Raw genomic sequence first — 24515 nt, forward strand, 5'->3', positions numbered from 1 at the left:
TGCTCAACTGCACCCTGTCTTGTCTATATTTGCTGCTGAGAAACTAGTACGTCCAGTCTTGACTACTGCTGGGGTGTCAAAGAACACTTCAAAAACTGCATTATGTTAAAACTTCAGCAGCTGGGGTGTTGACTAGGACCCGTTCTGATGAACACGAAAAACCTGTTAAGACTTTACACTGGCTGCTGGTCAAATATCATATTTGTTAATAAAGCTCTGCTCCTGACAAGGCCAATAATGGAATTTCTCCCCCCCTTATATCTCTGACATCTTGGTTAATTACACTCCTAGTTGAACTCTGCGGTCCTCTGATGCTTGACTTTTGGTTGTTCCTCTGACTAAACAATGGGCAGTAGAGTTTTCTCTTGTTATGCACTTAGGCTGTGGAACACAATTCCAGCCGAGATCAGAGATTCTGAGTCCTTGCCTGTTTTAAATCTTGCCTAAAACTAATTTATTTAAATTGCCATTTTTGTAATTATTATTTATTATTTTTATTAATTTTTTTTAACGTGATATTTGTTGTTGTTAATGTCTGCCTTGGTGTTATCTGTACATTGTTATGATTTGTATTATCTGTTTTTTTCTCATTTTAAGCGCTTTGGTATATTTGTTTATGAAAGGCGCTATATAAGTGTTTAATAATAGAATAAGTAAACCTGTATCCAATGAATCATCGTCAGAACATAAAAAAAACCAAAAAAACACACAAGTCCTTCAGTTTGAGTGCTTTGCTAAATAATGCAGGTCCCTGACTAGTTTTATATTCAAATGATGACTACACTCATTCAGTCCTGGCATGCACTAAAATGGTGCTGCAGGAAATTAATTATGATATGCCAGGAGGGACAAGAAAGGAGTGCGATCTTAACGTGCATTTAAAAAAATAACATGTTTATTACAGAAGTTAACAGTTAACTGTGATTGACACACTAATATATATAAATATAATAGATATACTATATATATATAATATATACCATATATATATATATATATATATATATATATATATATATATATATATATATATAGTGCTTTTTATACAAATGTATCGCAAAGCACTGTACAGTACATACCACAAAAAACACATTTGTATAGCAAGTCACACATACAACTGCCACAGACAGACCATTTAAATAACAGTATACACTTTATAATACAAAAACAGCAATTTTGAAGTAAGATAAGAGCCATTTCATAAGTGTTTTTAGTCTACTTGAAAACTGTAACGGTCCCTCTAACATTTTCCCTGAAAAACGAAGGCAGAGCATTCCATAATTTAAGAGCTGTACAAGAAAAAGCCCTCCCTCCCGTGTTGCTTTTATTGACTCTAGGAATAACCAGCAGCCCCGCATCCTGTGATCTCAGAGTGCGGTTTAGAAGATGCGGGGTCAGTAACTCCTGCAAATAACTAGGTGCTAATCCATTCTGGGCCTTATAAATTATCGGCAAAATCTTAAAATCCGTTCTGTACACTGGGAGCCAGTGTAACAAAGCCAAAGCAGGGGCAATATGTTAACTTTTCCTGGTTTTAGTCAGAATTCTAGCGGCGGTATTCTGAACAAGCTGCAAGCAGGATACCACACGTTTTGGGACATCAGAAAAAAATACATTACAATAATCCATTCTAAATCAAAAAAGGCATGCGTGTTAGTCATCATCAGATACAGAAATAATTTGTCTAAATTTGGCTTTATTTCTCAAATGGTAAAAAGATACTGTAGTAGCTTCCCTGATATGAGTCTCAAATGATAGATCAGGATCAAAGATGACCCCCAGACTCATTTCTGATTTGTTTTGATGAGAGACTGCAAGGGTCGAGCTCATGTAATCCCACATTTCCTTTTAATTGGTCTGTCATCTCGCTAGCGTAACCTCTGTTTTATCTGAATTCAACTTTCAAAAATTCTGTGACCATCCAGTGCTTGATGTCTCTAAGGCAAGTAGCTAATAATACTCAGGCAGAAGAAATTCCTGGCTTTAGGGACAAATATAGCAGGGTATCAGCATAGCAATTGAAGTTCACTTCGTGTCTGTGGATAATGTCACCCAACATTAGCATATATAATAAAAACAGCAAGGGACGTAGAATGGAGCCTTGTGGAACACCACAGACAACTTCCGATAATGCAGATTTTACTTCCCCAATGGAGACAAACGGAAACCTATCAGATAAGATTTGAACCAGGATAGAACAAAGCCAGACAGTCCTACTGTGCTTTCAAGATGATTCAGTAGGATGGAATGGTCTACAGTATCAAAGGCCTGAGTCAGAGCTTATCGGCAGATCATTCACAACGCTGACAAGGGCTGCCTCAGTGCTATGTGCAGCACGAAAATCTTATGAGAACTTTATCTAAGAATGGTAGGTTGGAGATTGGCCTATTGTTAATGAGGACTTTAGGTCCAAATTGTGTGTAAGCACAGGCTTTACCACAGTGACCTTAAGAGCTGAGGAAACTATACCAGAGGAAAGTGAACCATTTATAATTTAAATGTGGGTATTAACACCAAGAACATACTGTAACAGTTTTATAGGAATAGGTTCAAGAGAGCATGTAGTACCTCTCATATGTCGAACTAGCTCTGTCATTTCCTGTAAGGTAATCAAAAAAAGCATAGTAGCCATAATAGGTGTAGTTGGTAATTGTGCTAGAGCCCTCCTTAATATCATTGAATCTCATTTCTGATGTAGTCAAGTATTTTATTTTTGAAGAAATGTAAAAAGTCATTGCAACCATGAGAGACAATGTCAATGGTAGGACTATTGGGGGAAGGATTGAATTAATTTATCTAGGGTAGCAAAAAAAAAGGATTATTTTTATTTAAGTTTTAGAATAATATGATCTAGCCAATGCCGGAGCCTTCCTATACTAAACCAGGTGGCCCTTCCATACGATGTAATGAACGTTTTCTTTTTTTTTTTTTTTTTAAAAAGACACTGAGTTTTGATTGGTGCTACAGTATCTAAGATACCAGTCAAGGTGGTGGTGTAGGTATTAACCAGCTCATCTACTGATGAGGACTCAGTGGTAATGAGCTCAAGACATCAGAAAGCTTAACAGCAGCTGAAGAATTAATTACCGGGGATTTAAATGTATGGTGCACAGTCTTTGTAGATACTGACAGATTCACCTCAAAAAGAATGGCAAGATTATCAGAAATAGCAAGATCTAGGGTTATGACATTCTTAACAGCTAAACCACGAGAGATTGCCAGATATAATCTAAAGAATCCAGTAGCCTAAAAAATTCCAAGAGTTAGAATCAGAATCAATGTCAACATGATGGTTAAAGTCACCCAATAAAAGAATTGTATCATATTAGACTGTCCATACAGCTAGCAGATCCCCATGTTCAGTCAGAAGTAGCGTGTTTGACTGACTTGACTTAGGTGGTCAATTTTAAATAATTACAATATAAACAGGTAATGGACTGTTTTAATGTCAAGGTTAAAACTTCAAAAGATGAATAACCTTCAACAATTTCGTGTTTGTTTCTAAGTTCACTATGGAAAACAGTAGCAAGTCCACCTACCCAGCAGAGGGAACCTACAAGAACTGCTGAAGTTATTCTGAAATCATGTGGATCGCTATAATTTAACACAGTTGGAGGCCACTTTGTGTGTGATTATGAAGGCGATTGGTTACACCTGAGCTAATTTAGTATTGCTATTACAAAAGGGGGTGGACACTTATCCAACCAATCTATTTTAGTTTTTATTTAATTCATTTTCTGCAAGTTTCTAGAATTTATTTTTTATACTTGGAAGTTGTGGGGTAGGATGTGCAGAAAAATGAAAAAAAAAAAAAAAAAAAAAAAAAAAAAATGCATTTTAATTCCAGGCTATAAGGCAACAAAAGGTGAACATTTTGAAGGTGGTGTAGACTTTCTATAGCCACTGTGCATACATACACATAGCTGTGCAAAAAAAAAAAAAAAAAAAAAAAGTGTGTGTGTGTGTATGTATATATATATATATATTATATATATATATATATATTGTATTAATATATACATATATATATATATATATATATATATACATATATACATATATATATATGTATATATATATATATATAATCATATATACATATATATCTATAATATATCTTATATATATATATATCTATATATATAATATTATATATATATATATGGTATATATATATATATATATATTATATATACCACATATACATGTGTGTGTATGTATATGTATATATATGTATGTGTGTGTATATATATATATATATATATATATATATATATATATATATATATATATATATATATATATATATATATATTTGTGTGTGTAATTAAAAAAATAGCGTTTGTTATGAAAAAGGATGTATACTATAGTTGTAGAAACAGCGCACTGAAATACACGTCTTGGTTCATTAAAAAATAAACACGAAAAACACCAAATGTCAGAACAAACAACTGTTTACTAATTCTACACTGATGTGTAAAACAAAAGTAGACACAGTACTGTATGGTACACATAGTAGTACAACAACGTATCAGTATCCTTAAAAACAGTTAACAAACTTGATATACAGCATTTGCATTTAATACAGAAGCATCATCTTAAAAGAAGTAGTTGTCCAATGTTTGTTTTTATATGATTCGCCACCCCAGCTGTCAATCACTCTCAATTCCAAAATGCAGGATACAACAGATTGAGTTGCCAAACTTTTCTCCTACCCGTACTTGTTTAGCACTGGGTTCGCTTGGTGCCTCCAGAGTCTGAACTTTATTGGCTATAGAAAGGTCTACACGTTTTGAAACCATGATGACAGATGACAATCAGATTCAAATGTGCAGCTTGCATTATGAAAACTGATCAATAAATAGACGCTGTGATACGTGCGCGCAACGTATTCGTGTGCCTGCAGTAGCCATAAATTGTAAAAAAAATAAATAAATAAATAAATAAATAGCAGCAGACAGTTGCTAATATCAGAAATCCATTAACTTTAGTTGTTAATATCCGAAATCCATTCGCTTTAGTCTATGGGATGGGACTCATTCCTGTGAAAGTGTTAAGTGAAAGTTGTCTATCACAGTTGCTAATAACAGACATTCTCTCTCTCATAAAAATCTGTATTTCTGCGAAACATAGCATTTTTGTAAATCTTAGATAGGATGCATCGAAGGGTACTGGACAGTCAAGCTACATCTACACTGTAGTAATTCACAATTACTAAGTAGAAAGCATTCAAATACAAAATCACACTTGTTGAAATTGCACAATTTATGAATGTCATGCATCTCATGGTGGATCGCTAATGTAACTTTTCCAATATTTTTGGAATTGCATTTTTTATTTTTTTTCCTGCTGTAGTGTCAGGAATATACTTGCTACAGGCTTGTACCAATGGCCAGTCCCAGGTCAGGGTTTCTTAATTTTTTTGCTGAGATGGAGCGGGAAGTGGGAGTCACACAAAATGTGCTATTTGACCATGTAACACACCATCTTTTTGTTTCCCTGTTTTGCATCATCTTGCTGGTTTGTTAACCACTATACATTTTCATAGCAACCATCTGTAGTTCACAACATTAAAATGCTATCCTAAAGCTAGCAATTTGGTATTTGGAACCTTGTAATTGGGAATACTGCTTTTAATACTAAACAATGGCCTGCAGAACCTTAGTGTGGTATTTTGAGTCCACATAAAATAGTAAATTAAACTAAATATGAATATAATTGTCATCTGCAAGTATGCTTGCAGTAATGATCTTGGTGTGCATTCAGATAGTTAACAAACATGACCGTTGACTTTCTACAGATAAGCTTTATAAATCACTCTTGATGCATCTGTTTAAGAAAGCAACTTTTTCATGCATAGTTGAAGCTATAAGGAATCTTTGTGATCCTAAAACTGCACCTTGCAGAAACAAATGTATAGTCTTACCCCAGTAAAAGACCTGCTGTAGCTGTTGTAAAGTTGTTTCATTATTTTTTCATTATTTTATTATAAATTCTATGTAAGATCAATGTTTTTCTTCCTTTATTTCTCTTATTTTATTTTAAACCAGCATCCAAGATGACAAAATTGGGTTGATCTTGGCAGTTCAGTGTGTGTGAGAAATATTTGAGAAACCCATTGATGTGATGGTTGTTGTGTTTTATTGTAACTGAAGTCTTAGATTTTGACCCAACTATGCAAGTTTAAGAAGTCCAAACTGTTAAGCATGTGCAGGGGGGTCTTAGGTTTTGAGCATTAAGAGACGTTAGACGTAGTTGTTGTAGATAGTTAAGGGGATCCCTGCCAAACAAAACTAGAGCTTAACGTAAGAGATCACATGTAAGAGAACAATGCAGAACGCTGAGCTTGCACAAACTATTCCTGCCGCATCAGGGTTCATTTTGAATTGCAATAAGCCAAGTAAAAAATTAATAATCCATGCAATTCTGGGTAGAAAGCAAGCAATTCTTTCTGACAATGGCTTGAAGAGTAAACAGCTTTGCGGATTGAATCGCTGGCCCTTGGGCATCTTTCCCCTTATGTCCAGGGTAAGGCTAAGTGGTTGTCCTCAGGCGGCTGCGCAACAGGACTTTATCATGCTTGGAAATATGTAAAAGCTGCTGGAGAATATAGTCCATGTTTTGTAACACGATTTTGGTTAATCCCCAGAAATTCCTCTGTTTACAGTGGTAAATTGTGTACTTTTGCAAACAAGGAACACATTGTTTTGTTGATGATTTCCTTACATACTTCTCTAAATGGTCTGCCTTTTTAAAAATTTGTATTGCTGTTAATGTGGATTTCTCTTGATGCAAGGTTATCACAATGTTGTGGGGGATAGGCATGTAAACTACCCTGCTTGCAGCCATGAATCAAGGAGATGGTGCCAATAGAAAGTGATGTGCAGAAATAGATTGTCAGATCACTGAGCCAGCAGTGTAAAAAGGGCATTGTGATACAGTTCTGTTCCCCCAATGCTTGGAACACCACAGAATTGGCTTGGGTGCAAAACGATGGCTCAAGATGGCTTGTTTTTTTGTTCCAATTAGACCCTTCATATAAATCTATTTAATGTCTGTGGTACCCAGCGTGTTTAGAATATTTATCCCAAAAAATGCCATAGACCAAGTTCTGTATTCTGTGCCATTGGAATCCATATTCAGGAAAGAAAACAGAGTTTTGACTACTGGAAACCAATTGGTACACAGAATAAATCCAGATATTTTTTTCAATCACTTATCATAAATGCTGATTTGTTTTGTAGCACATTAATGGATGTCCCACCCTAATTAGTTCCTTCCAACTGCAGTGGTCAATCAATTAATAAATTACTTTGAGATACTGAACAGACTCGTAGACATTTTATCTACTATAGCTACCTCTGCACTTCTAAGCTGTGAACTCTACTGTGACAAGTTTGTTTTGTGGAGGTAGTTCAAACCTTCCCATGTTACCCCTTAGGTACTGGCTAGAACCCATTTGCTGTTCACCATAGTTTTCTATTAAGCAAAAAAAGTATGTAAGGGAAGATGCATTTTATTTACAAAAATGGATTTAGTTATGTAATGAATACACGTGTGTGTGTATGTATGTGTGTATATATATGTATGCGTATATATATATGTATACATATGTGTGTGTGTGTGTTTGTATGTATGTATATATATATATGTATATATATATATATATAATATATATATATATATATATATATAATATATAAAAAATGTAGTGACTTTGGTATACAATTTATTTATACATAAATTAGTCTCTAGATGCACTGTGTAAGAATGTCCAAATGAGACAATAGATAATAGTTCAGGGATGTCATGTAGAACTCGGATTCCCTTGACAACAATTGACATCCACACAGTGTCAGAAATACAAAACGGTCATTTATTTAAGGGAAAAAGGGGTGCACAACTAATCTAATATTACAGAAAGGAAAGGCTATTGGTTAGAGAGATGCATGAATAGTAATATGCAGTTCATTGATTCCATAGTCAAACGATTACAATGACCATAACATCATTAGCATACATGGTTAATATACTAATATTAAATGTCATCAGTGTCTACCTTGCGTTAGTATTTTCAATACCCGTTTCTCGTTATATGCACGAGAATTAATTCAACTTCCCATTCAAAACGGAATCCAACATTCCAGTACCTAATTTAGAAAATTAGATTTACCATGTTAATTTAGTTTAGACGTGATGTACCAAACTAATGTGTTCTCAACCTTAGTTGATTATATATTCACATTAACTCAAATGGAGCAATTCTTTGCATTTACGAGGCAACTCCTTTTAAGTTGCACATTCCAAACAAACAATACATTTCTTACACCCTCTAAAACAGGAAGTTATATTCTATTTCTAGAACAGTCATAAAGTATTTAATATTAGACATGTTGAATACTTATCAATTTCCATATACAGACGTCAGTCTGTGTCTGAGTACTGCAGATTTCCAGATCCGCAGTTCCAATGCAGACGGTATTTTGCAGTACGCATTGTATTGTGTAGGCTCGCAATACAAATAGTTATTTTCAAATGAAGATCAGCTTGTTGATCTCCAAGGCTTGCAACATTATCTTTGTTGGCAGTTTTCCCACTGGGAATAGTTCTGTTGATTAGACGTAACTTAGTTCAGCTAATATGTTGCAATTGAAAAGTTTATATAGTTTGTGAAAGTGTTCTTGTGGCAATTCTTCTGTACAGCTTTGCTTCAGTTAGTTTCGTGCAGATACGTGGAATCAATGATCCGCTTTCCGATTTTAATGCAGTATCTCGCTTACTGATCCAGTCTCTTGTAGGACAGACAGCAGGGCTCTTCCACAGAAGATGATTCTAGCCATTATTCAGAACATTGGTTCTTCCTTGCCTTCTGTGAATCCATGACTCTGCAACTTTGTTCAGAGCAGTGTAGCATCCTTTTCGTCACTCCGAACTTCAAGACAAGTCTAGCAGGAGGACACTACTTGTGCACACTTCCTTTGCGGTCAGCATGCATGTCTGGAAGCAGCAGCAGAAGCTCGCTCACACAGTAGAATCTCTGGAAAGTCAGCAGGTTTTGTGATTCTGTCTTCAACCCAGTGATTGGCTAGTCTAGTATTTTGGGCAGTGCCCGAATCCACTTGAAGTGTCTTTTCATTAGTCATTCTCGTACCGACGTGGACTTGTTCTCCATCGGTCCGCTAATTCACCCCCTGTCGGCTGGATTTACAACAAGGACTGTTTTTGTTTTTTTTCATGCACAGAATAATATGATGACCCCCCTCTGATGCTGCAATATAGATAGATAGATATAATTTATAAAAATTACACACATATAATTTTATAAAAATTACGCAAACTTTTGGCCTTTTTAAGAACGTGTTATGTAGGGGTCTGGGTTACTAATAGCTAATTTGTGAACAAAAATGTAAGTTTAGCCATTCAAGGGGAAAATGATTAAGCACTGAACCCTCTGTCAGAGGTTCAGTGGTTAACCAGCAGCTTAGCTGCTCTCTTACTGAGATTAAAGCCTACTCTGGCTATAGTAACTTGTTTCTGCTGTAACAGGGAGTTCTTTATGATAGCCCAAACCTGAATAAAAGCTACACCAGCAGATGAACAACTGAACTGCTGTGCAGGGGGAAAAACCATCTAGAGCTGCTGCTAATTATTATTATTGTTATTATTATTACAACCCTGCAAAATTTTTCCAAAGTATAGTAGTGATTTGTGTTATCTTGCATTCTCAAGGTGAACAACTTTGGTGGGCAGCATTTGCTTTAGTGTAAACTTGGCTTAGAAATCACCTGTGCTTCATTGTAGGACATTGTCGACTGAGACTCATGTATGGTATGCATGGATAAGATAAATATTTTAAGGGATTATTCATGTAAAGTAATAAATGTGTTTTTTAGTTTTACTTTTTTAAACAGATTTAAAAGTGTGTTTGACAACATTTTAAATCACAATCATACACTACTGTCTTTCTACATAAAGAATACTGCTTTCAGAAAGCGAGAAATGTGAAAAGACATTGCAGCTGATCAATCGTCAATTTTGTGCATGATGTAATAAGCGTAATTTGCATCTGCATCATTTGCTTAGCGACCACGAACCCAAACAAACCAATAACATTTGTTTTGGTGTTATGGTTTTTTTCAGTGATGAACCGAAAGTTGTTGTAAATGTGAAACTGCTGTGCAGATATGCTTCTACTAACGAATATTAAGGTTTTTCTTGTGTACAACTGCTGATATTACATATCTGTAAACAGATTTATATTCATTATTGTTTGGTAACCTGGAGTGTCAAAAAGAAATTGCTTTGACGAACAGTAATATCACCACACAGTGCTCCATTGATAGCCTAATTCCTCAAAAAGCTTTAATTTCTGACAAGTTAGTAAGCATCCATGTCTTTTGCTGTGGTGAGTGTGTCAAGCCAATTCTGGCTTGTGGTGGTGGTAGAGTTAAGGTCATTTTGAGGGGGGGAGAGTGTGCACCCATTTTCCATGTTTTTTCTTCACCAGCTTTCTGCATCGCCATACGTTAATGTTGTATTTGACACACACTTTCCTTTACTTCCTTAATGAATTCCTGGCCACACTTGGGGATGCATGTGGCATTTCAGTAATACTTAAGTTAAGGTGCTCCTCTTGAGTGGTATCTTTAAAATGTGTTCTAATTAGTAGTCCTAATAGATTCTCACCAGAGTCGTGACTAAATGGCATCTGTCAAGAAAAGTGCACTTCACTTGAAACTCATTACTTTCTGCACTACCAGCTTGCTTTTGTTCGTGTTCAAGCCTAATAACATCTTGTTAGGTATTTTTTATATTCGGAAAAATCTGTCCTGAATTCAGACAACAGAATTGGCACAGGTGTCATTGTCCATCAAGTCAACAGTACAAAGGTCACTCTTGAAATCAGGACTTAAAGGATGTGTTGCTGTAAGAATACCTCTTAAAGGGGAGCAAGACTAGCAAGACTAAAATATGCACAAGAACACAGAAAATGGTCAAAGATGCTTTGGACTGTTGATGGATGCACAACGACACCTATGCCTTCTGCCAGTTCTGTTATCACTTCAACACTTGTCATCTTTCTCTTCATTAAGCATATTATCTTCATGTATTGCTCATCCTTCTTTAGACAGCTTTTTGGGTCTTCCAGTTCTGGGTTTGTCAATTACAGATGTTTCTCTGTACTTGCTGATTTGTGCTTTGGATACAACACCTTGAAAAAAGAAATTAAACATGTCTAAGACTTTTGCATAGCTATGTGTATGTGTGTACAGTGCCTATGGAAAGTCTGCACCCCCCTTTCCAAATTTTCACCTTTTGTTGCCTTATAGCCTGGAATTAATGCATTATTTTTTATTTATCTACACATCCTACCCCACAACTTCCAAGTGAAAAAAATACTGTAGAAATTTGTAGAAAAATTAATTAAAAATAAAAACTGAAATAGCTTGGTTGGATAAGTGTCCACCCCCTTGTAATAGCAGTCCTAAATTAGATCAGGTGTAACCAATCACCTTTGAAATCACACACAAAGTGGCCTCCACCTGTGTTAAATTGTAGTGTTTCACATGATTTCAGGATAAATTCAGCAGTTCCTGTAGGTTCCCTGTGCTGGGTAGTGCATTTCAAAGCAAAGACTCAACTATGAGCACCAAGGCGCTTTCAAAAGAACTCCAGGACAAAGTTGTTGAAAGACACAGATCAGGGGATGGGTATAAAAAAAAATCAAAGGCCTTGAATATCTCTTGGAGCACGGTCAAGACGATTATTAGATGTGGAACCACCAAGACCCTGCCTAGATCAGGCCGATCCTGCAAACTGGATGACTGAGCAAGGAGGAGACTGATCAGAAAAATTATGGCCAAGACTGGTCAAAGTGTGCATGTGACAACAATATCCCAACCACTCCACAAATCTGGCCTGTATGGTAGGGTGGGAAGAAGGAAGCCATTACTCAAGAAAGCCCACCTTGAATCCCATTTTAAAAAAAAAAAAAAAAGTTTTGTGGTCTGACTAAACTAAAATGGAACTTTTTGGGCTAAATGCAAAGCGTTATGTTTGATGCATACCCAACACAGCACATCACCCAAAGAATACCATCCCTACTGTGACGCATGGTGGTTGCAGCATCATGTTATGGGGATGTTTCTCATCAGCAGGAACTGGGGCACTTGTCAGAATAGAAGGGAAAATGAATGGAGCAAAGTACAGAGAAGTCCTTGAGGAAACCCTGCTGCCCTCTGCAAGAAAGCCGAAACTGGGACGGAAGTTCACCTTTCAGCATGACAACGACCCAGAGCACACGGCCAAAGCTACACTGCAGTGGCTAAGGAACAAAAAGGTAAATGTCCTTGAGTGGCCCAGTCAGAGCTCCAACCTAAATCCAATTGAAAATTTGTAGCATGACTCAGATTGCTGTCCATCAACGCTCCCCAAGGAACTTGACAGAGCTTGAACAGTTTTGTAAAGAAGAAATGGTCAAATATTTCCAAATCTAGGTGTGCAAAGTTGGTAGAGACCTATCCCAACAGACTCACAGCTGTAATTGCTGCCAAAGGTACTTCCAAGTAAAACTAGGGGGGTGGAGACTTATCCAATTATGATCTTTCAGTTTTGTATTTAATATAATTTTTCTCAATAAAAACTTTTCCACTTAACAGTGTGGAGTATGGTGTGTAGATGAGTGGGGAATGCATGAAACTTATTAACCTTCTATACAGCAATCACCAGATTTTTTCATCACTTTATAGAATTTAGGGATGGTAGATTCCATTTAAAGTTTAAATTTATAAATATAGTTTTAAATGTTAAAAAAAAAAAATTGAAAAGATGCTGTCTGGGGGGGGTTGGGGGGGTAGTATGCGCCCCACTCTGTGCGGTCTCGACAGCAGGAGAAAAGAGAAAATCGGCCATCTTGGGGTAAGAGTGTCGCTACAAGGGCTCAGAGCATTTTAAAATAAATAGCTATCTATAAGTAACTGCATATATGTATATACATGAGTATTTTACACAGACTTTTCTATTCTCCTTAAATACCTGTTATTCCATTCATGTATCTCTCACAACTGAGAAACGCGTTAATAGTCAAATTGGTTTAATTTACATTTTTTCCGGTGAAAACACTAAATGGGCTTTTAAATCTTAAGCTTTACTTTTTCATTTAAATGCCAAAGCGACTCATCTTTAAGTAGTTACTTGTCAACGATTGTAATAGTGTGTCCAGCAAAAAGCTTTTTTTCATTTTAATAAAAATTAGTCGCTTATTAACATGTTGCAATCTCGTTTTGTACGTGAAAAATTAAGGCTTGGCCTATTTAAAAGCCCATGAAGTTGTTTGACCAAAAAAAAAAAACTTAAATCAAATTTACTAAATTTAAGCCCTATACAGTGGCTCTCAAAAGTATTCACCCCTTTGGACTTTTCCACATTTTATTGTGTTACAACATGGAATCAAAATGAATTTAATTAGGAGTTTTTGCCGCTGATCAACACAAAATCTATAATGTCAAAGTGAAAAATAAAATCTACAAATTGTTCTAAATTACAAATATAAAACAGAAAATATTTGATTGCGTAAGTATTCACCCCCTTTTGCTATGACACACCTAAATAAGCTCTGGTGCAACCAATTGTCTTTAGAAGTCACATAATTAGTTGAATGGAGTTCACCTGTGTGCAATTAAGGTGTTTCACATGATTTCAGGTTAAATACACCTGTCTCTGGGAGATCCTACAGTTGGTTAGTACATTTCCTAACAAAAACTACATCATGAAGACGAAGGAACATTTATTGTTTTAAAAAAAAACTCATCAAATCTCAGCTAGAGTTTGCCAGAAGGCATGTGGGAGACTCTGAGACCAAGTGGAAGAAGATTCTATGGAGTGTTTTGACCTCAATGCTAAGTGCTATGTTTGGTGCAAGCCTGACACCGCACATCGTCTTGAGAACCCTACCGTGAAGCTTGGTGGTGGCAGCATCATGCTATGGGGATGCTACTCTGCATCAGGGCCTGGAAAGCTTGTGAAGATGGAGGACAAAATGGATGCAGCAAAGTACAGAGAAGACCTGCTGAAGTCTGCAGGAGACTTGGGACTTGGGAGAAGATTCATCTTCCAGCAGGACAAAGACCCCAAGCATACCGCCAAAGCCACACTGGAGTGGCTTAAAAAAAAAAAAAAAAAAAGGTCAATGTCCTGGAGTGGCCCAGTCAAAGCTCAGACCTCAATCCAATTGAGAATATGTGGAAAGAGTTGAAAATTGCTGTTCACCAAAGGTCCCCATCCAACTTGACGGAGCTTGAGCAAGTTTGCAAAGAAGAATGGGCAAAAATTGCAGTGTCCAGATGTGCAAAGCTGGTAGAGACTTATCCAAATAGACTTATGGCTGTAATTGCTGCCAAAGGTGCCTCTACCAAATATTGACTCAAGGGGGTGAATACTTATTTGTTGTTAATTTAGAACAATTTGTTGATTTTATTTTTCATTTTGACATTATGGACTTTTTTGTGTTGATCAGTGGCAAAAACTAATTAAATCCATTTTGATTCCATGTTGTAACACGATAAAATGTGGAGAAGTCCAAGGGGGGTGAATACTTTTGAGAGCCACTGTATATAAATAAATGTATAAAAACTGTGAAGCAATATGAAAAAATAGCCTCAGCACGATAATGGTTTGTTTTTAATTAGACGGCGAGCATTAATTGCATTTACCAAAATGTTATGCAGTCTAATTATTCAAACTGCTAAAGTCCAAATCGCTAATTTATCCTACTTGCTGTATGCAAGAGACAAGAATTAGTTATGTTCGCACAAAATGGACTTTATTCCAAGTACAGTATAACTTTTGATTCAAAGAATAAAATGGATTCAATCCTTAAGAGATTATATATATATATATATATATATATATATATATATATATTTTTTTTTTTTTTTGCTCAAGACATTAGTTGAATCTGGTATCCTCCACTATTGAAATTGGTTTCATGCCATTTGCGATAGTGTCAATAATCAACCCTGTTATGTTTTCAGTCTGAATTGTCTCATTCTGTAACATCACTTGCATGTCCTGTACCCTGCCTCCTCCATGCTAGAACCAGCTTCAGTAGAAGCAGACTCGTCATGTGACCAAAAGCATGCTGGACATTGGGAGGTGAATATCCAATGACAATGATGCCATGTGACAAAGGCAGGAAGTAATAAAGAGTAGCTGTTATTTGCAAACACCCTTGTCTTAATACTTGGCCTGCACATTTGACAGTTTAAACGATTAAGCAATTAAAAACGTTTGACACTACTAATGTTTTAAACTCTAAACAATTTACACCCCTAACAGAACGGTCTAATTTTGCTTCAGTCTGATGAAACCTGCTGAATAATGGTGCATTAACATATTGAATTGCATACCGATTTTTTGTTTTCCATATACATCACCATCTGACAACAGGAAATATTGTACTGCTATTACGGCTTCTGGTAGACTGAGTACATGGTGTTAAATAAAATATTTAAATTGCTCTCAGTGTTAGTGAGGCTTGTTTTTTGATGCGAATCAAAATCATGTAAACATTTGCTTGATCTATTATAAAAAAAAAAGTCTAGATTTCAAAAGTTGATTTAGAACGATTAACTGTTGCAGTACTTGTTTCTGGTGTGACATAACTTTATAATTTATTCTGTTTGTGCTCAGACCAGCTGGGTGGACACAGGAGAGGGTAACAAACACACATTTGTCCCATGGCCCCCTCATCCTTATGTGGGGCAGGCTTGTGAAAGTCTGGCAGCCAAACCATAAGTGGGTTCACTTAATGTATTTGTCAGACAAGTTGACAGAACAAGCCTTGTGAATTTTTTAGCCGACATTTACAGTGCTGGTTATTTTTACAGCAGTAATGGTAGAAAGTGTAAACTGTATAGAGCGCTCAACATGAATAACTGCTGCAGCCCAGTTCAACCCTCTGTTCCTTCTGTGTATAACAAACTACAAATAATGATTACCTGTCTACAAGGACTTAGTAGTTTATTCCAGCAAGTTAAGTTAGTGTTAAATGTGCAGGTTTTATACTCCTGAAAAGTCAGTTGAAGTTTAAGAATCCATTGGTGCTGACTTCAATGTAACCAGCCACTCAAGATAATACTTGCCACATACCTGTTGTCTGTATAGCCTAGTGAAATGGAGCCCACTAGGATTTTGTTTTTTAAAATGCTATTTTACTCATCACATGGCAGCAAACACAATCAAAGAGCAGAATACGATTCATTTTTTTCTTCTTGCCTGATCTTGTATGTATCGGTGAATGCAGTCCTATCAGAATTTAAAGGCTGTATTCTGTTTTAAATTGTATAGAATCCAGGCCAAGTGAGATTGTGTTTTAATGTTTGCAGACTGGAACCTGACAGGAACTTGGGGGAATTAATACAATACAGCTTAAGGGCTGTGGGCCCTCCTGTGTTGCCTAGCAATCAAGCTTGTTTTTGTTTGAATTGGCCTATCACCATGAGTCATTAGCTTTGTGATGTGGATAAGGTAGTTTTCCACACTGTCTGCCAGGGAAGTAAGTTGAACCAGATTTCATTAAACTGGGGAAGATCGAGAGAAGCAGGAGGTTTAATCTAGACTGTTTACATTCAATTATGTCAGAATCCACTGTACCTCCAACAGACTGAGGGCAGATAGAATTATCCCCATGCTGTAAAACCCAGCTTGTTATAATTATAAAGAAAGCAGTTGACATGCATTTAGTTTTAATATACAGACTCTGCTAATTGAGTGCAGAGATTTTGCACACGTAGCAGTTACATTAGGAGGCTAAACCATTCTCAGTTGTGACGGGCTAGTTGAAGAGGTATGGTACTGTATCTGGTTGTAATTATGTCCAAATAAAATAAACTCTCAAAATGACTGAACATTCAAACTATTTGGTGCTCTTAATCACTAACCAAACGTGAGGTATTATTTTGTGTTTATCTGTGGAAGCCTTTTGATGGTTGCTCAGCCATTCAAGTGTGCTGGAGCATGACTGCTAGAGAAAGTGTCAGAAATGACCACTTCTGAACAAACAGATCCCAGGTTAAATTAGGTGGTATTTAATATGTTTGGAGTTTTTGCCATACATTATTTCAGCATGATGAAACCTTTAATCTTGAAACAACCTGATCTTTCTTTTAACTGCCCCCCCCCCCCCCCCCCCCCCCCCCCCCCCCCCCCCCCCCGTTGAACAGTTTGATCCTATTCAGTTTTCATTTAACAGTCCTCTGAGATGGAGACCCTCATGGTTTTTGTATGTTTATGGTTTAGTTGGAAGTTGCCTCTTGCCTATATTTTGATTACATTAGGAGGAGGATTCATACTACACAATAGAAAAGACAACAATCAGCCAGCCCAATATGGGGCCATTGATTCACTAGTGGACATACTATGCATTACATTTTTTTAATGCATAAGTAACAAATTAGAAGATTGTTTACATTGGATATGCTACAAACAGAAGCAACTGCTTTTGTGTGAATACAGTTGGGTTTTACATTCACTCATCACCCCTTTTGGTTATTTATGATGTGGCCATTTGGCAACCCCTGATGAGAAGTTTTACTGTGCTACAAATCCTCCCATGGTTTTTGACTTCCAGTGGCTAAGCAAACATAACATGGCTCTTATTTGATGAAGGTATTGTAACCTGCAAGCAATTTGTTTCCCTATGCAAGAGGTGTCTTCTGCATCTTTTCTACTGTACAGCCGAGCCATGCAGCTTCCCACTCCCTGCTGAAGAGAAGCATCCCCATAACATGATGCTGCCATGCTGGACAGCTGGGATGGTGTTGATTGGGTGATGTTGGGCTTGTGCCAGACGTAACACTTGGAATTTAGGCAAAGTTCAATTTTTGTCTTGTCTGGCTACAAAACCTTTTTAGTGTCATCTAGATGCTTTTTCTCAAACTCCATGCATGCTTCAAGATGAGGCTTTTTGAGTAATGGCTTCCTTCTTGCCACCCGTCCTATAAAGGCCAGTTTTGCGTAGGGACCAACTTATTGATGTATGAACACTGACTCCCATCTCAGACACTGAACTTTGCAGATCTCTCAAGTACATTGCTGGCTTCAGAGTGACACTCTGAACCAGTTTCCTGCTTGCCCAGCTGCTCAGTTTGGGAGGGCTACCTGATCTGGGTAGTGTCTGGATGGTATGATGCATCTTCCACTTCATGATGGACTTCACTGTGCTGAGAGGGTTAATTAGCTCCTTTTGAAATTTTCTTGTACTCTTCTCCTGCTCTGTGCCTCTCTACCACTTTATCCCTGACTTATTTCGAAAGCTCCTTGGTCATCATGGTTGCTTTGTTGGCTCACTGTGTGAGTTGCAGCTTGAAACTCTTTTTATATACCTGAGGGAAATTATCTACAAGTTAAACCACTTTGAGTACACACGGGCTGAAACCATTTCACTAATTTTGTGACCTTTCAAACAAGTCATATGTACCTGAGCTTGATTAACAGCAATAATTATGTAAATGAAACTTGGTCAGTTATATTTAAAGGTCTCAATCAGTTTTTGTATTGGAATGCACATTTTTGCTTCTGTCCTTGCACTCTGTATGAATTAATTGATTTCTTGTCCATCTGCAAAGTTCTGTTTTATTTTTTTACCCATTCTGATTCAAACTTTACTGTTCCTTACCAGTGTATCAGAAATTCTAAAAGTATTATTTTTTAAATTAGTATGTAATGCAAATCTTGACTACCAGCTACCAGGAAAGAGAGATTCCAGAGGGATGGTACTCTGATAGTTAAATAAACTTATCTGCTTTTTATTGTAGAAAGGTCATATTTTTGTCTAATAAAATGGATATGGACCAGCATTGCAACCATCATAAATTAACGGTCAGATTTTATTGCATGTTAGTCCTTGGTGGACTCTCAACTAACTCAATTTTCTAACCCGTAAATTATCCCCCCCCCCCCCCCCCCCCCCCCCCCCGAACAAAAGCTGATTGGTTTGTGGATGTAAAGGCTTAAACTCCCTTTCATGCTGTAAACAAACATCTGTCCCTTTTCCCATTGTCTTTACAAATAAAGCACTTTTCTTATCTACACACAGAATGTGCAGCTGGGATAACAAAACAAAGGTTTAATTTGAGAAACAACCCATATAGTTAACAGATTACATGCAGTTTTCAGTCCTGCTGTCACTTATATTTATAGCTAGGTAGACTCTGGACTTGGCTAAAAGTGGATGTGATGAGTTTCAGTGTTTCACAGCAAACACATTACTTTGGTTAATAAACAGACTATGTACACTTTCTGGAACAGATTACAGGTATGTGTAGTTAACAAGAAGTTACTTGTTGCATTGGTGGTTATCTGCAAGGTAACCACCAGAGTTAAGTGTGGGAATGAAGTGAGTTTTTTTTTTTTTTTAATGCATGGAAACATTTTTGTATATAATTCAACAAAAACTTGCAACTTTCTGGGGGTGGGGGGGGGTGGCATTATTTTATTTATTAAGTGTAAATGTTTAATTAGCAGATGCCTTTATCCAAGGTGACTTAGACTAGGGTGTGTGAACTACGCATCAGCTGCAGAGTCATTTACAACCACCTCACCACCCAGTCTCCTATATGTATGCTGATTTGACACAAGTTGTTAATGTTAGATAATTTGTTAAAACACTATATGATTTGTATGCACCATAAATGTTCGTAGAGCACTGTAGTTTTTCCATGAATGAGTAAAACGCACAAGCGCCCAGAGAGGTTGAGTAGGTTTTCTAGGTCTATAATCCGGTCATTTTGTCAAAATGCAGGAAGCATTCAAAATGGGATCTGGTAAAATTATTTGCTTGGGACCTCTGTAGGAGTCTCATTGCTTGTTGTATAAAAATGTTATTCAGTTGATATTGGATAGCAAACTGAGTAACTGACAAGGACATTACAGAAATTTCAATCCCCACAGTAGATTCTACAACCAAAATGAGTTTCTATATCTGCCCTTTAGTATTTGAACACTGCTGTCTGCTGTGTTAAGGGACTGGAATACACAGAACATTGAGTAGGATACGTTTACCTTCAAGTAACTGTTTTAGGATTTGTAATAGTCTTACTTTAGGCTTCCAAGATGTAATATCTACTACAATCTGATGACCCCCCCCGCCCCACTCACACACACCAAACACACACTAGGAGAATTTAATAAGCATCCGTTAAATCTCTCCATTAAAATTGTTGTTTATTTAAATTTGTATGCCTGCCAGTTAAGGTCTTTTAAAGGTCAAGTGTCATCAAATTTAAATTGACCTTTTTTATGTACATTTTTATAAACTTTGCAAAAATAATTGCGCACGCTTTGTGGACAATACTGGAGACTGTGGATCTGTGTAGTAGTTTATGATATCTGCCATACAGTGATGAGGTCATAACATGATGGCTTTTTGATGAAACATATTACCTGTCAACCGTTGCCAAATGGGGTACTTTGGTTATTTCTGCTTCAGGGCCATAAACTTTTTTTTTTTTTTTTTTAAACAGATATATACATCGGCAGCATGAAACCTGCTTGCGTATATTTGTACAACTGCAAGCAGAAGCAGCCTCCGTAGGGAAAATTGAGAATTCTTAATGAGAAATATTGTTTTACTGTAATTAATATCTGTAATATTGTGTCTTCCAGGAGGCTGTAACTTTGATGATGGCCCTGCTCAATGTGATTACCAGCAAGATCTGTATGATGACTTCGACTGGACTCATGTCAGTGTGCAGGAAGCTCCATATTTATCAACAGAACTGCCGCAAGGTGAGTGGCGTGCACATGGTGTCTGAATCCATGTAGAACACTGCATAGTGGAGAGCATTCCAGCTATTTTAGCAGCCAAAAAAATCTATTGATACATTTATTGATTTACCTTTCAGCAACAAACCAGGCTTTGTCTTGAAGTAAATTATTTCCTTTTAAGAAAAGAGGGTGTGAGCATGTTTCAATCTTGACTCGGTATTAGCGTCATTTAGTCACCAAAAGATTGATATAATTGTACATTTCTAAGCCATTGTGTGTTCTCCCATATCATTGATTCATTGGCAAGGGCAGACCTGCGCTTGAATTCTTTTTAGAGAATTTGTTAACACTGTGCTTTCATAGTTACTGCAGAGTAACAACAAAAGTGCAATCAAATTTTAATTGACACTGAAGCAACAGAGTCAATCTATTTTGGTGACATTAACTGTTCTTTATAGACAATTAGAAACCTGTATGTTCTCTAGCCCATCTCCCAGATCCAGTGGTTTACCATTGGGTCACATTTTGCATTCTGTATGTACAAAAAATTACATTAACAGAGAACATTATGCTACCTGTTTGTGCAAGATTTTTTTGAAGGAGGTCGCTTATTACTGCAGCATTGTACTATCTGCTAGTGTTGATGGTTCCAGTTCGCCGTATTATTCAATCCTGTCAACTTATTATATAGCTCTAGTATTGGAACATTTATACAGTCTTATTACTTTCAATCAGGCAAGCCTGTTCAGCTAACTTACAGTAAAGGTAGAATGCAGGCTTTATGTGCACTGAGAATTATCTTTAAATGAAGAATATATGACTACTTATCAAATATAAATAGATTCAATACGGGAGGAATTTCTGTCTTGGAAAACCATTAAGCAAATTTAAGGTTCTAAGGTGGAAGTTGGTTAAATTCAAGTGATTTTGAAGCACTGACCTTTTGTTTATAACTAAATTCAAAAAGATGATTAAAGCCTTTAGGTGGTAGTATACAGGACAAGTGATACGTTTTAAATAACATTAGGACAGATAGTGTAATGAATAACTGAAATGCATGGGCTCCATGACCTTGCCTCTTCACCTTTTGATGAACGGTTTAATCACTTGTTTTCAGTCCGGATGATGTGCATAGGAAATTAAGGTATTTCAGTTTCGGCTGCATTTCCCAATTTTAATACGATATTGCGTAATTAATCATGCAAGAGCAGAAAGGATAATTTGCACATTGTTGAAATGTATTCTATTACATTAAGTTTCCAGGAGTGGCATTTCAGCCATGTTTAGATTGTGTTCTATCCTTTTGGTAGAAAATAATATTGTATCTATTTAAAGGAAATGTAACAGCAAAAGTACACTGATTTTGTAATGTACTTATCATAGAGCAACATCCACAGCAGTATGTAATTTTATGTAGCTTTAATGTACAGATTATATTTAATGCATATATATGTGGTGTATTTCTGTGGATTTATCAATTTCCAGCTGGCTTATCTTTGTTAAACATCTTATGTTTTTGAAGTCCTGATGTTGCAGAAAGATTTGATGATCCTAGAAAAACTAAAGTGTGAAATTAAGGCCCTGTCAACTCTATGCCTGGCTTAAAAGTGCTAAATACGCTTAACATCTACAGTTTAATACTGTACTCAAGGACCAGACTTGAGACCACCGGTTCTAAATTAGACCTCATCAGGTAGTGTGTTTTATCAGAAGTGGGGACGCTGTAGTACTGAACTACATTTTTTGTGTACCCTCCAATGTCCCAAAATGCTTTCTGATATGTTTTGGCAGATAGACATTACAAAAACAGTACTCTGCGCTTGAGAATGACTTAATACTGCTGTACCATTTTTAGGCTAATGTTGTAAAATGATGGCTCGTGGAGTGACGTGCTCATATTTATGGCATGTTGACAGAGCCTATGCAAAGATTGCCTATGGTGAGTCCGTTGCTGCTTTCTCCATTGTTGATACCTTGTGCTTAGGAAACAAACCTATAATGTTCATGCAAAGCAGCGCTATGTCTTCTGTGGGCATGGATGCCATAGTTGCCACGTTTTAAACAGACAGTGCATGGTGGGATACTATTGTATTAAGTCCGACAGTCCACTGCACTGCTAAGAACTGTAACGGCATTATTTTAATAGTGTTTGTACACATTAAGCCCAACTAAACATGAAATGTTGCATTAGTGTGGACGCTTTGAGCTGGATTAATTAAAACGTTTTGGAGTACCTTCTTGATCGGTTATGTAGTGTGGACAGGGTCTATACAAAACTTTCATTTCCATGCTTGATTTACTTAATGAAGTAGCAACCTTTCAGAAAATAATTATTGTGTTATTTATATAAGAGGATCTTAATAGACTAAAGTGCAACTGTTGACACACATGCCTGACTTACTGGAAGGAGTACTGGAAATATACCATCAAGTTGAATGACTGCATAAAGAACTTCTATTATGACTAAACATATTCTTGTCAAGAAACATGTTGATTAGCCTGATCTGTGTTGTCAGTCTGCTTAGAGTTGATATTCACCTTGACACCTGAGGCAAGTGCCAAAAGCAATTGCACCCCAGTTTTCTATACCAAGTAGAGATATCCAGAGGACAGCACTTGTTATGGTGCTCTTCTTTGGGGCCTACTCTTCCTTGCTACCTAAAATACAATACAGGGCAGCACGCTCCTTCATAGACTTGATGCCAGTAGCTTTAAAATCAATTAAAAGCTCAATAAAACCAACAGATTTTTAGTTTTGGTAGTTTTTAAATAAATCTTTTTTGTTAGTTTCTTGGTCCAGAGTCTAGACACGTTTTAGACAAACCAAAGGTGACACCCTTAAGACTGGTTAATACTTAAGCCTTGTGAATACTGGAAGAAGGTTGAGCAATGTGACGAGCTACATTTGCAAGAATTGAACTCTTGCAATTGGTCTCCTTTGGTTTGCCACGCAGACTCACAGCTAGGGAGTCGATCCCTCAGATCTAGGCTTTTTTTTTTTCGGGGGGGGGTGGGGTGCCGTGGGTGGGGGTTATTTTTCTTATGAAATGCAAACAAAATGTCACAAATGAAGCAGTGTTAACAAAGTGACGGATTGACACGTTTTCAAAATTGTAAAAAAGTAAAAGTGACAACCACTGGCAGTATTTACTCCAGCTGTGATCGTGGTGTACATTTTTCCTTTTTATATGAAGAAAACAAATTAAATTAACATTGGTCATTATGCCTCCAGTAATTGCATTAATAAACTCTATTGGAAGGTCTGGGGGTGGTACAAACAGTTAATTACATGGTGCTGATGCCTCTGATCTGACAGATTTCAAACTTCAGCACTGGTGTGTCAGTTCCTATGTCTTCTAAATCATACTTGTCTCAACAGTGTATTTGTTTCGACAATAAATGAAAATATATTTTAGTGGGTCAGTATGTGATAAATTTGAAGTTGATTGTTTACTACACTACCACATTGGAAAGGCTATTTTAAAAATAGCGTTACATTTTAAATTGAAAAAATAAATAGCGTGTTTGCATTGTACAATATTTAATCATATCTGTGACAAGATAGTTTTCAAGGCTGACTGATGGGTGACAGCTGACTTGCAAACATTAATCTTCACTAAGAGGATCTGAAAGTTTCAAAGTGAGGGTAGAGTGGGAGATCACTACAGATCACAAAGTATTTGACCGTTATCCATGATTTTCGTTTTAATCCCATGGATTGTTCGGTAACAATAAATCTTTTTTAATGT

General features: G+C 36.6%; 1 protein-coding gene across 10 annotated transcripts in view; it reads left to right on the forward strand.

Moving 5' to 3' along the window:
- LOC121316923 (receptor-type tyrosine-protein phosphatase kappa) overlaps positions 1 to 24515 on the forward strand; it is a 164784-nt gene that overhangs the window by 24074 nt on the left and 116195 nt on the right. For all 10 annotated transcript variants that reach the window (XM_041252296.1, XM_041252298.1, XM_041252300.1 and 7 more), the window contains exon 2: positions 20665 to 20787. In XM_041252296.1, the coding sequence (XP_041108230.1) occupies positions 20665 to 20787 (123 nt within the window). The remainder of the gene's footprint in view (positions 1 to 20664; positions 20788 to 24515) is intronic.

The sequence above is a fragment of the Polyodon spathula genome, chromosome 6, assembly GCF_017654505.1.
Source record: "Polyodon spathula isolate WHYD16114869_AA chromosome 6, ASM1765450v1, whole genome shotgun sequence".
Classification (NCBI taxonomy): domain Eukaryota; kingdom Metazoa; phylum Chordata; class Actinopteri; order Acipenseriformes; family Polyodontidae; genus Polyodon; species Polyodon spathula.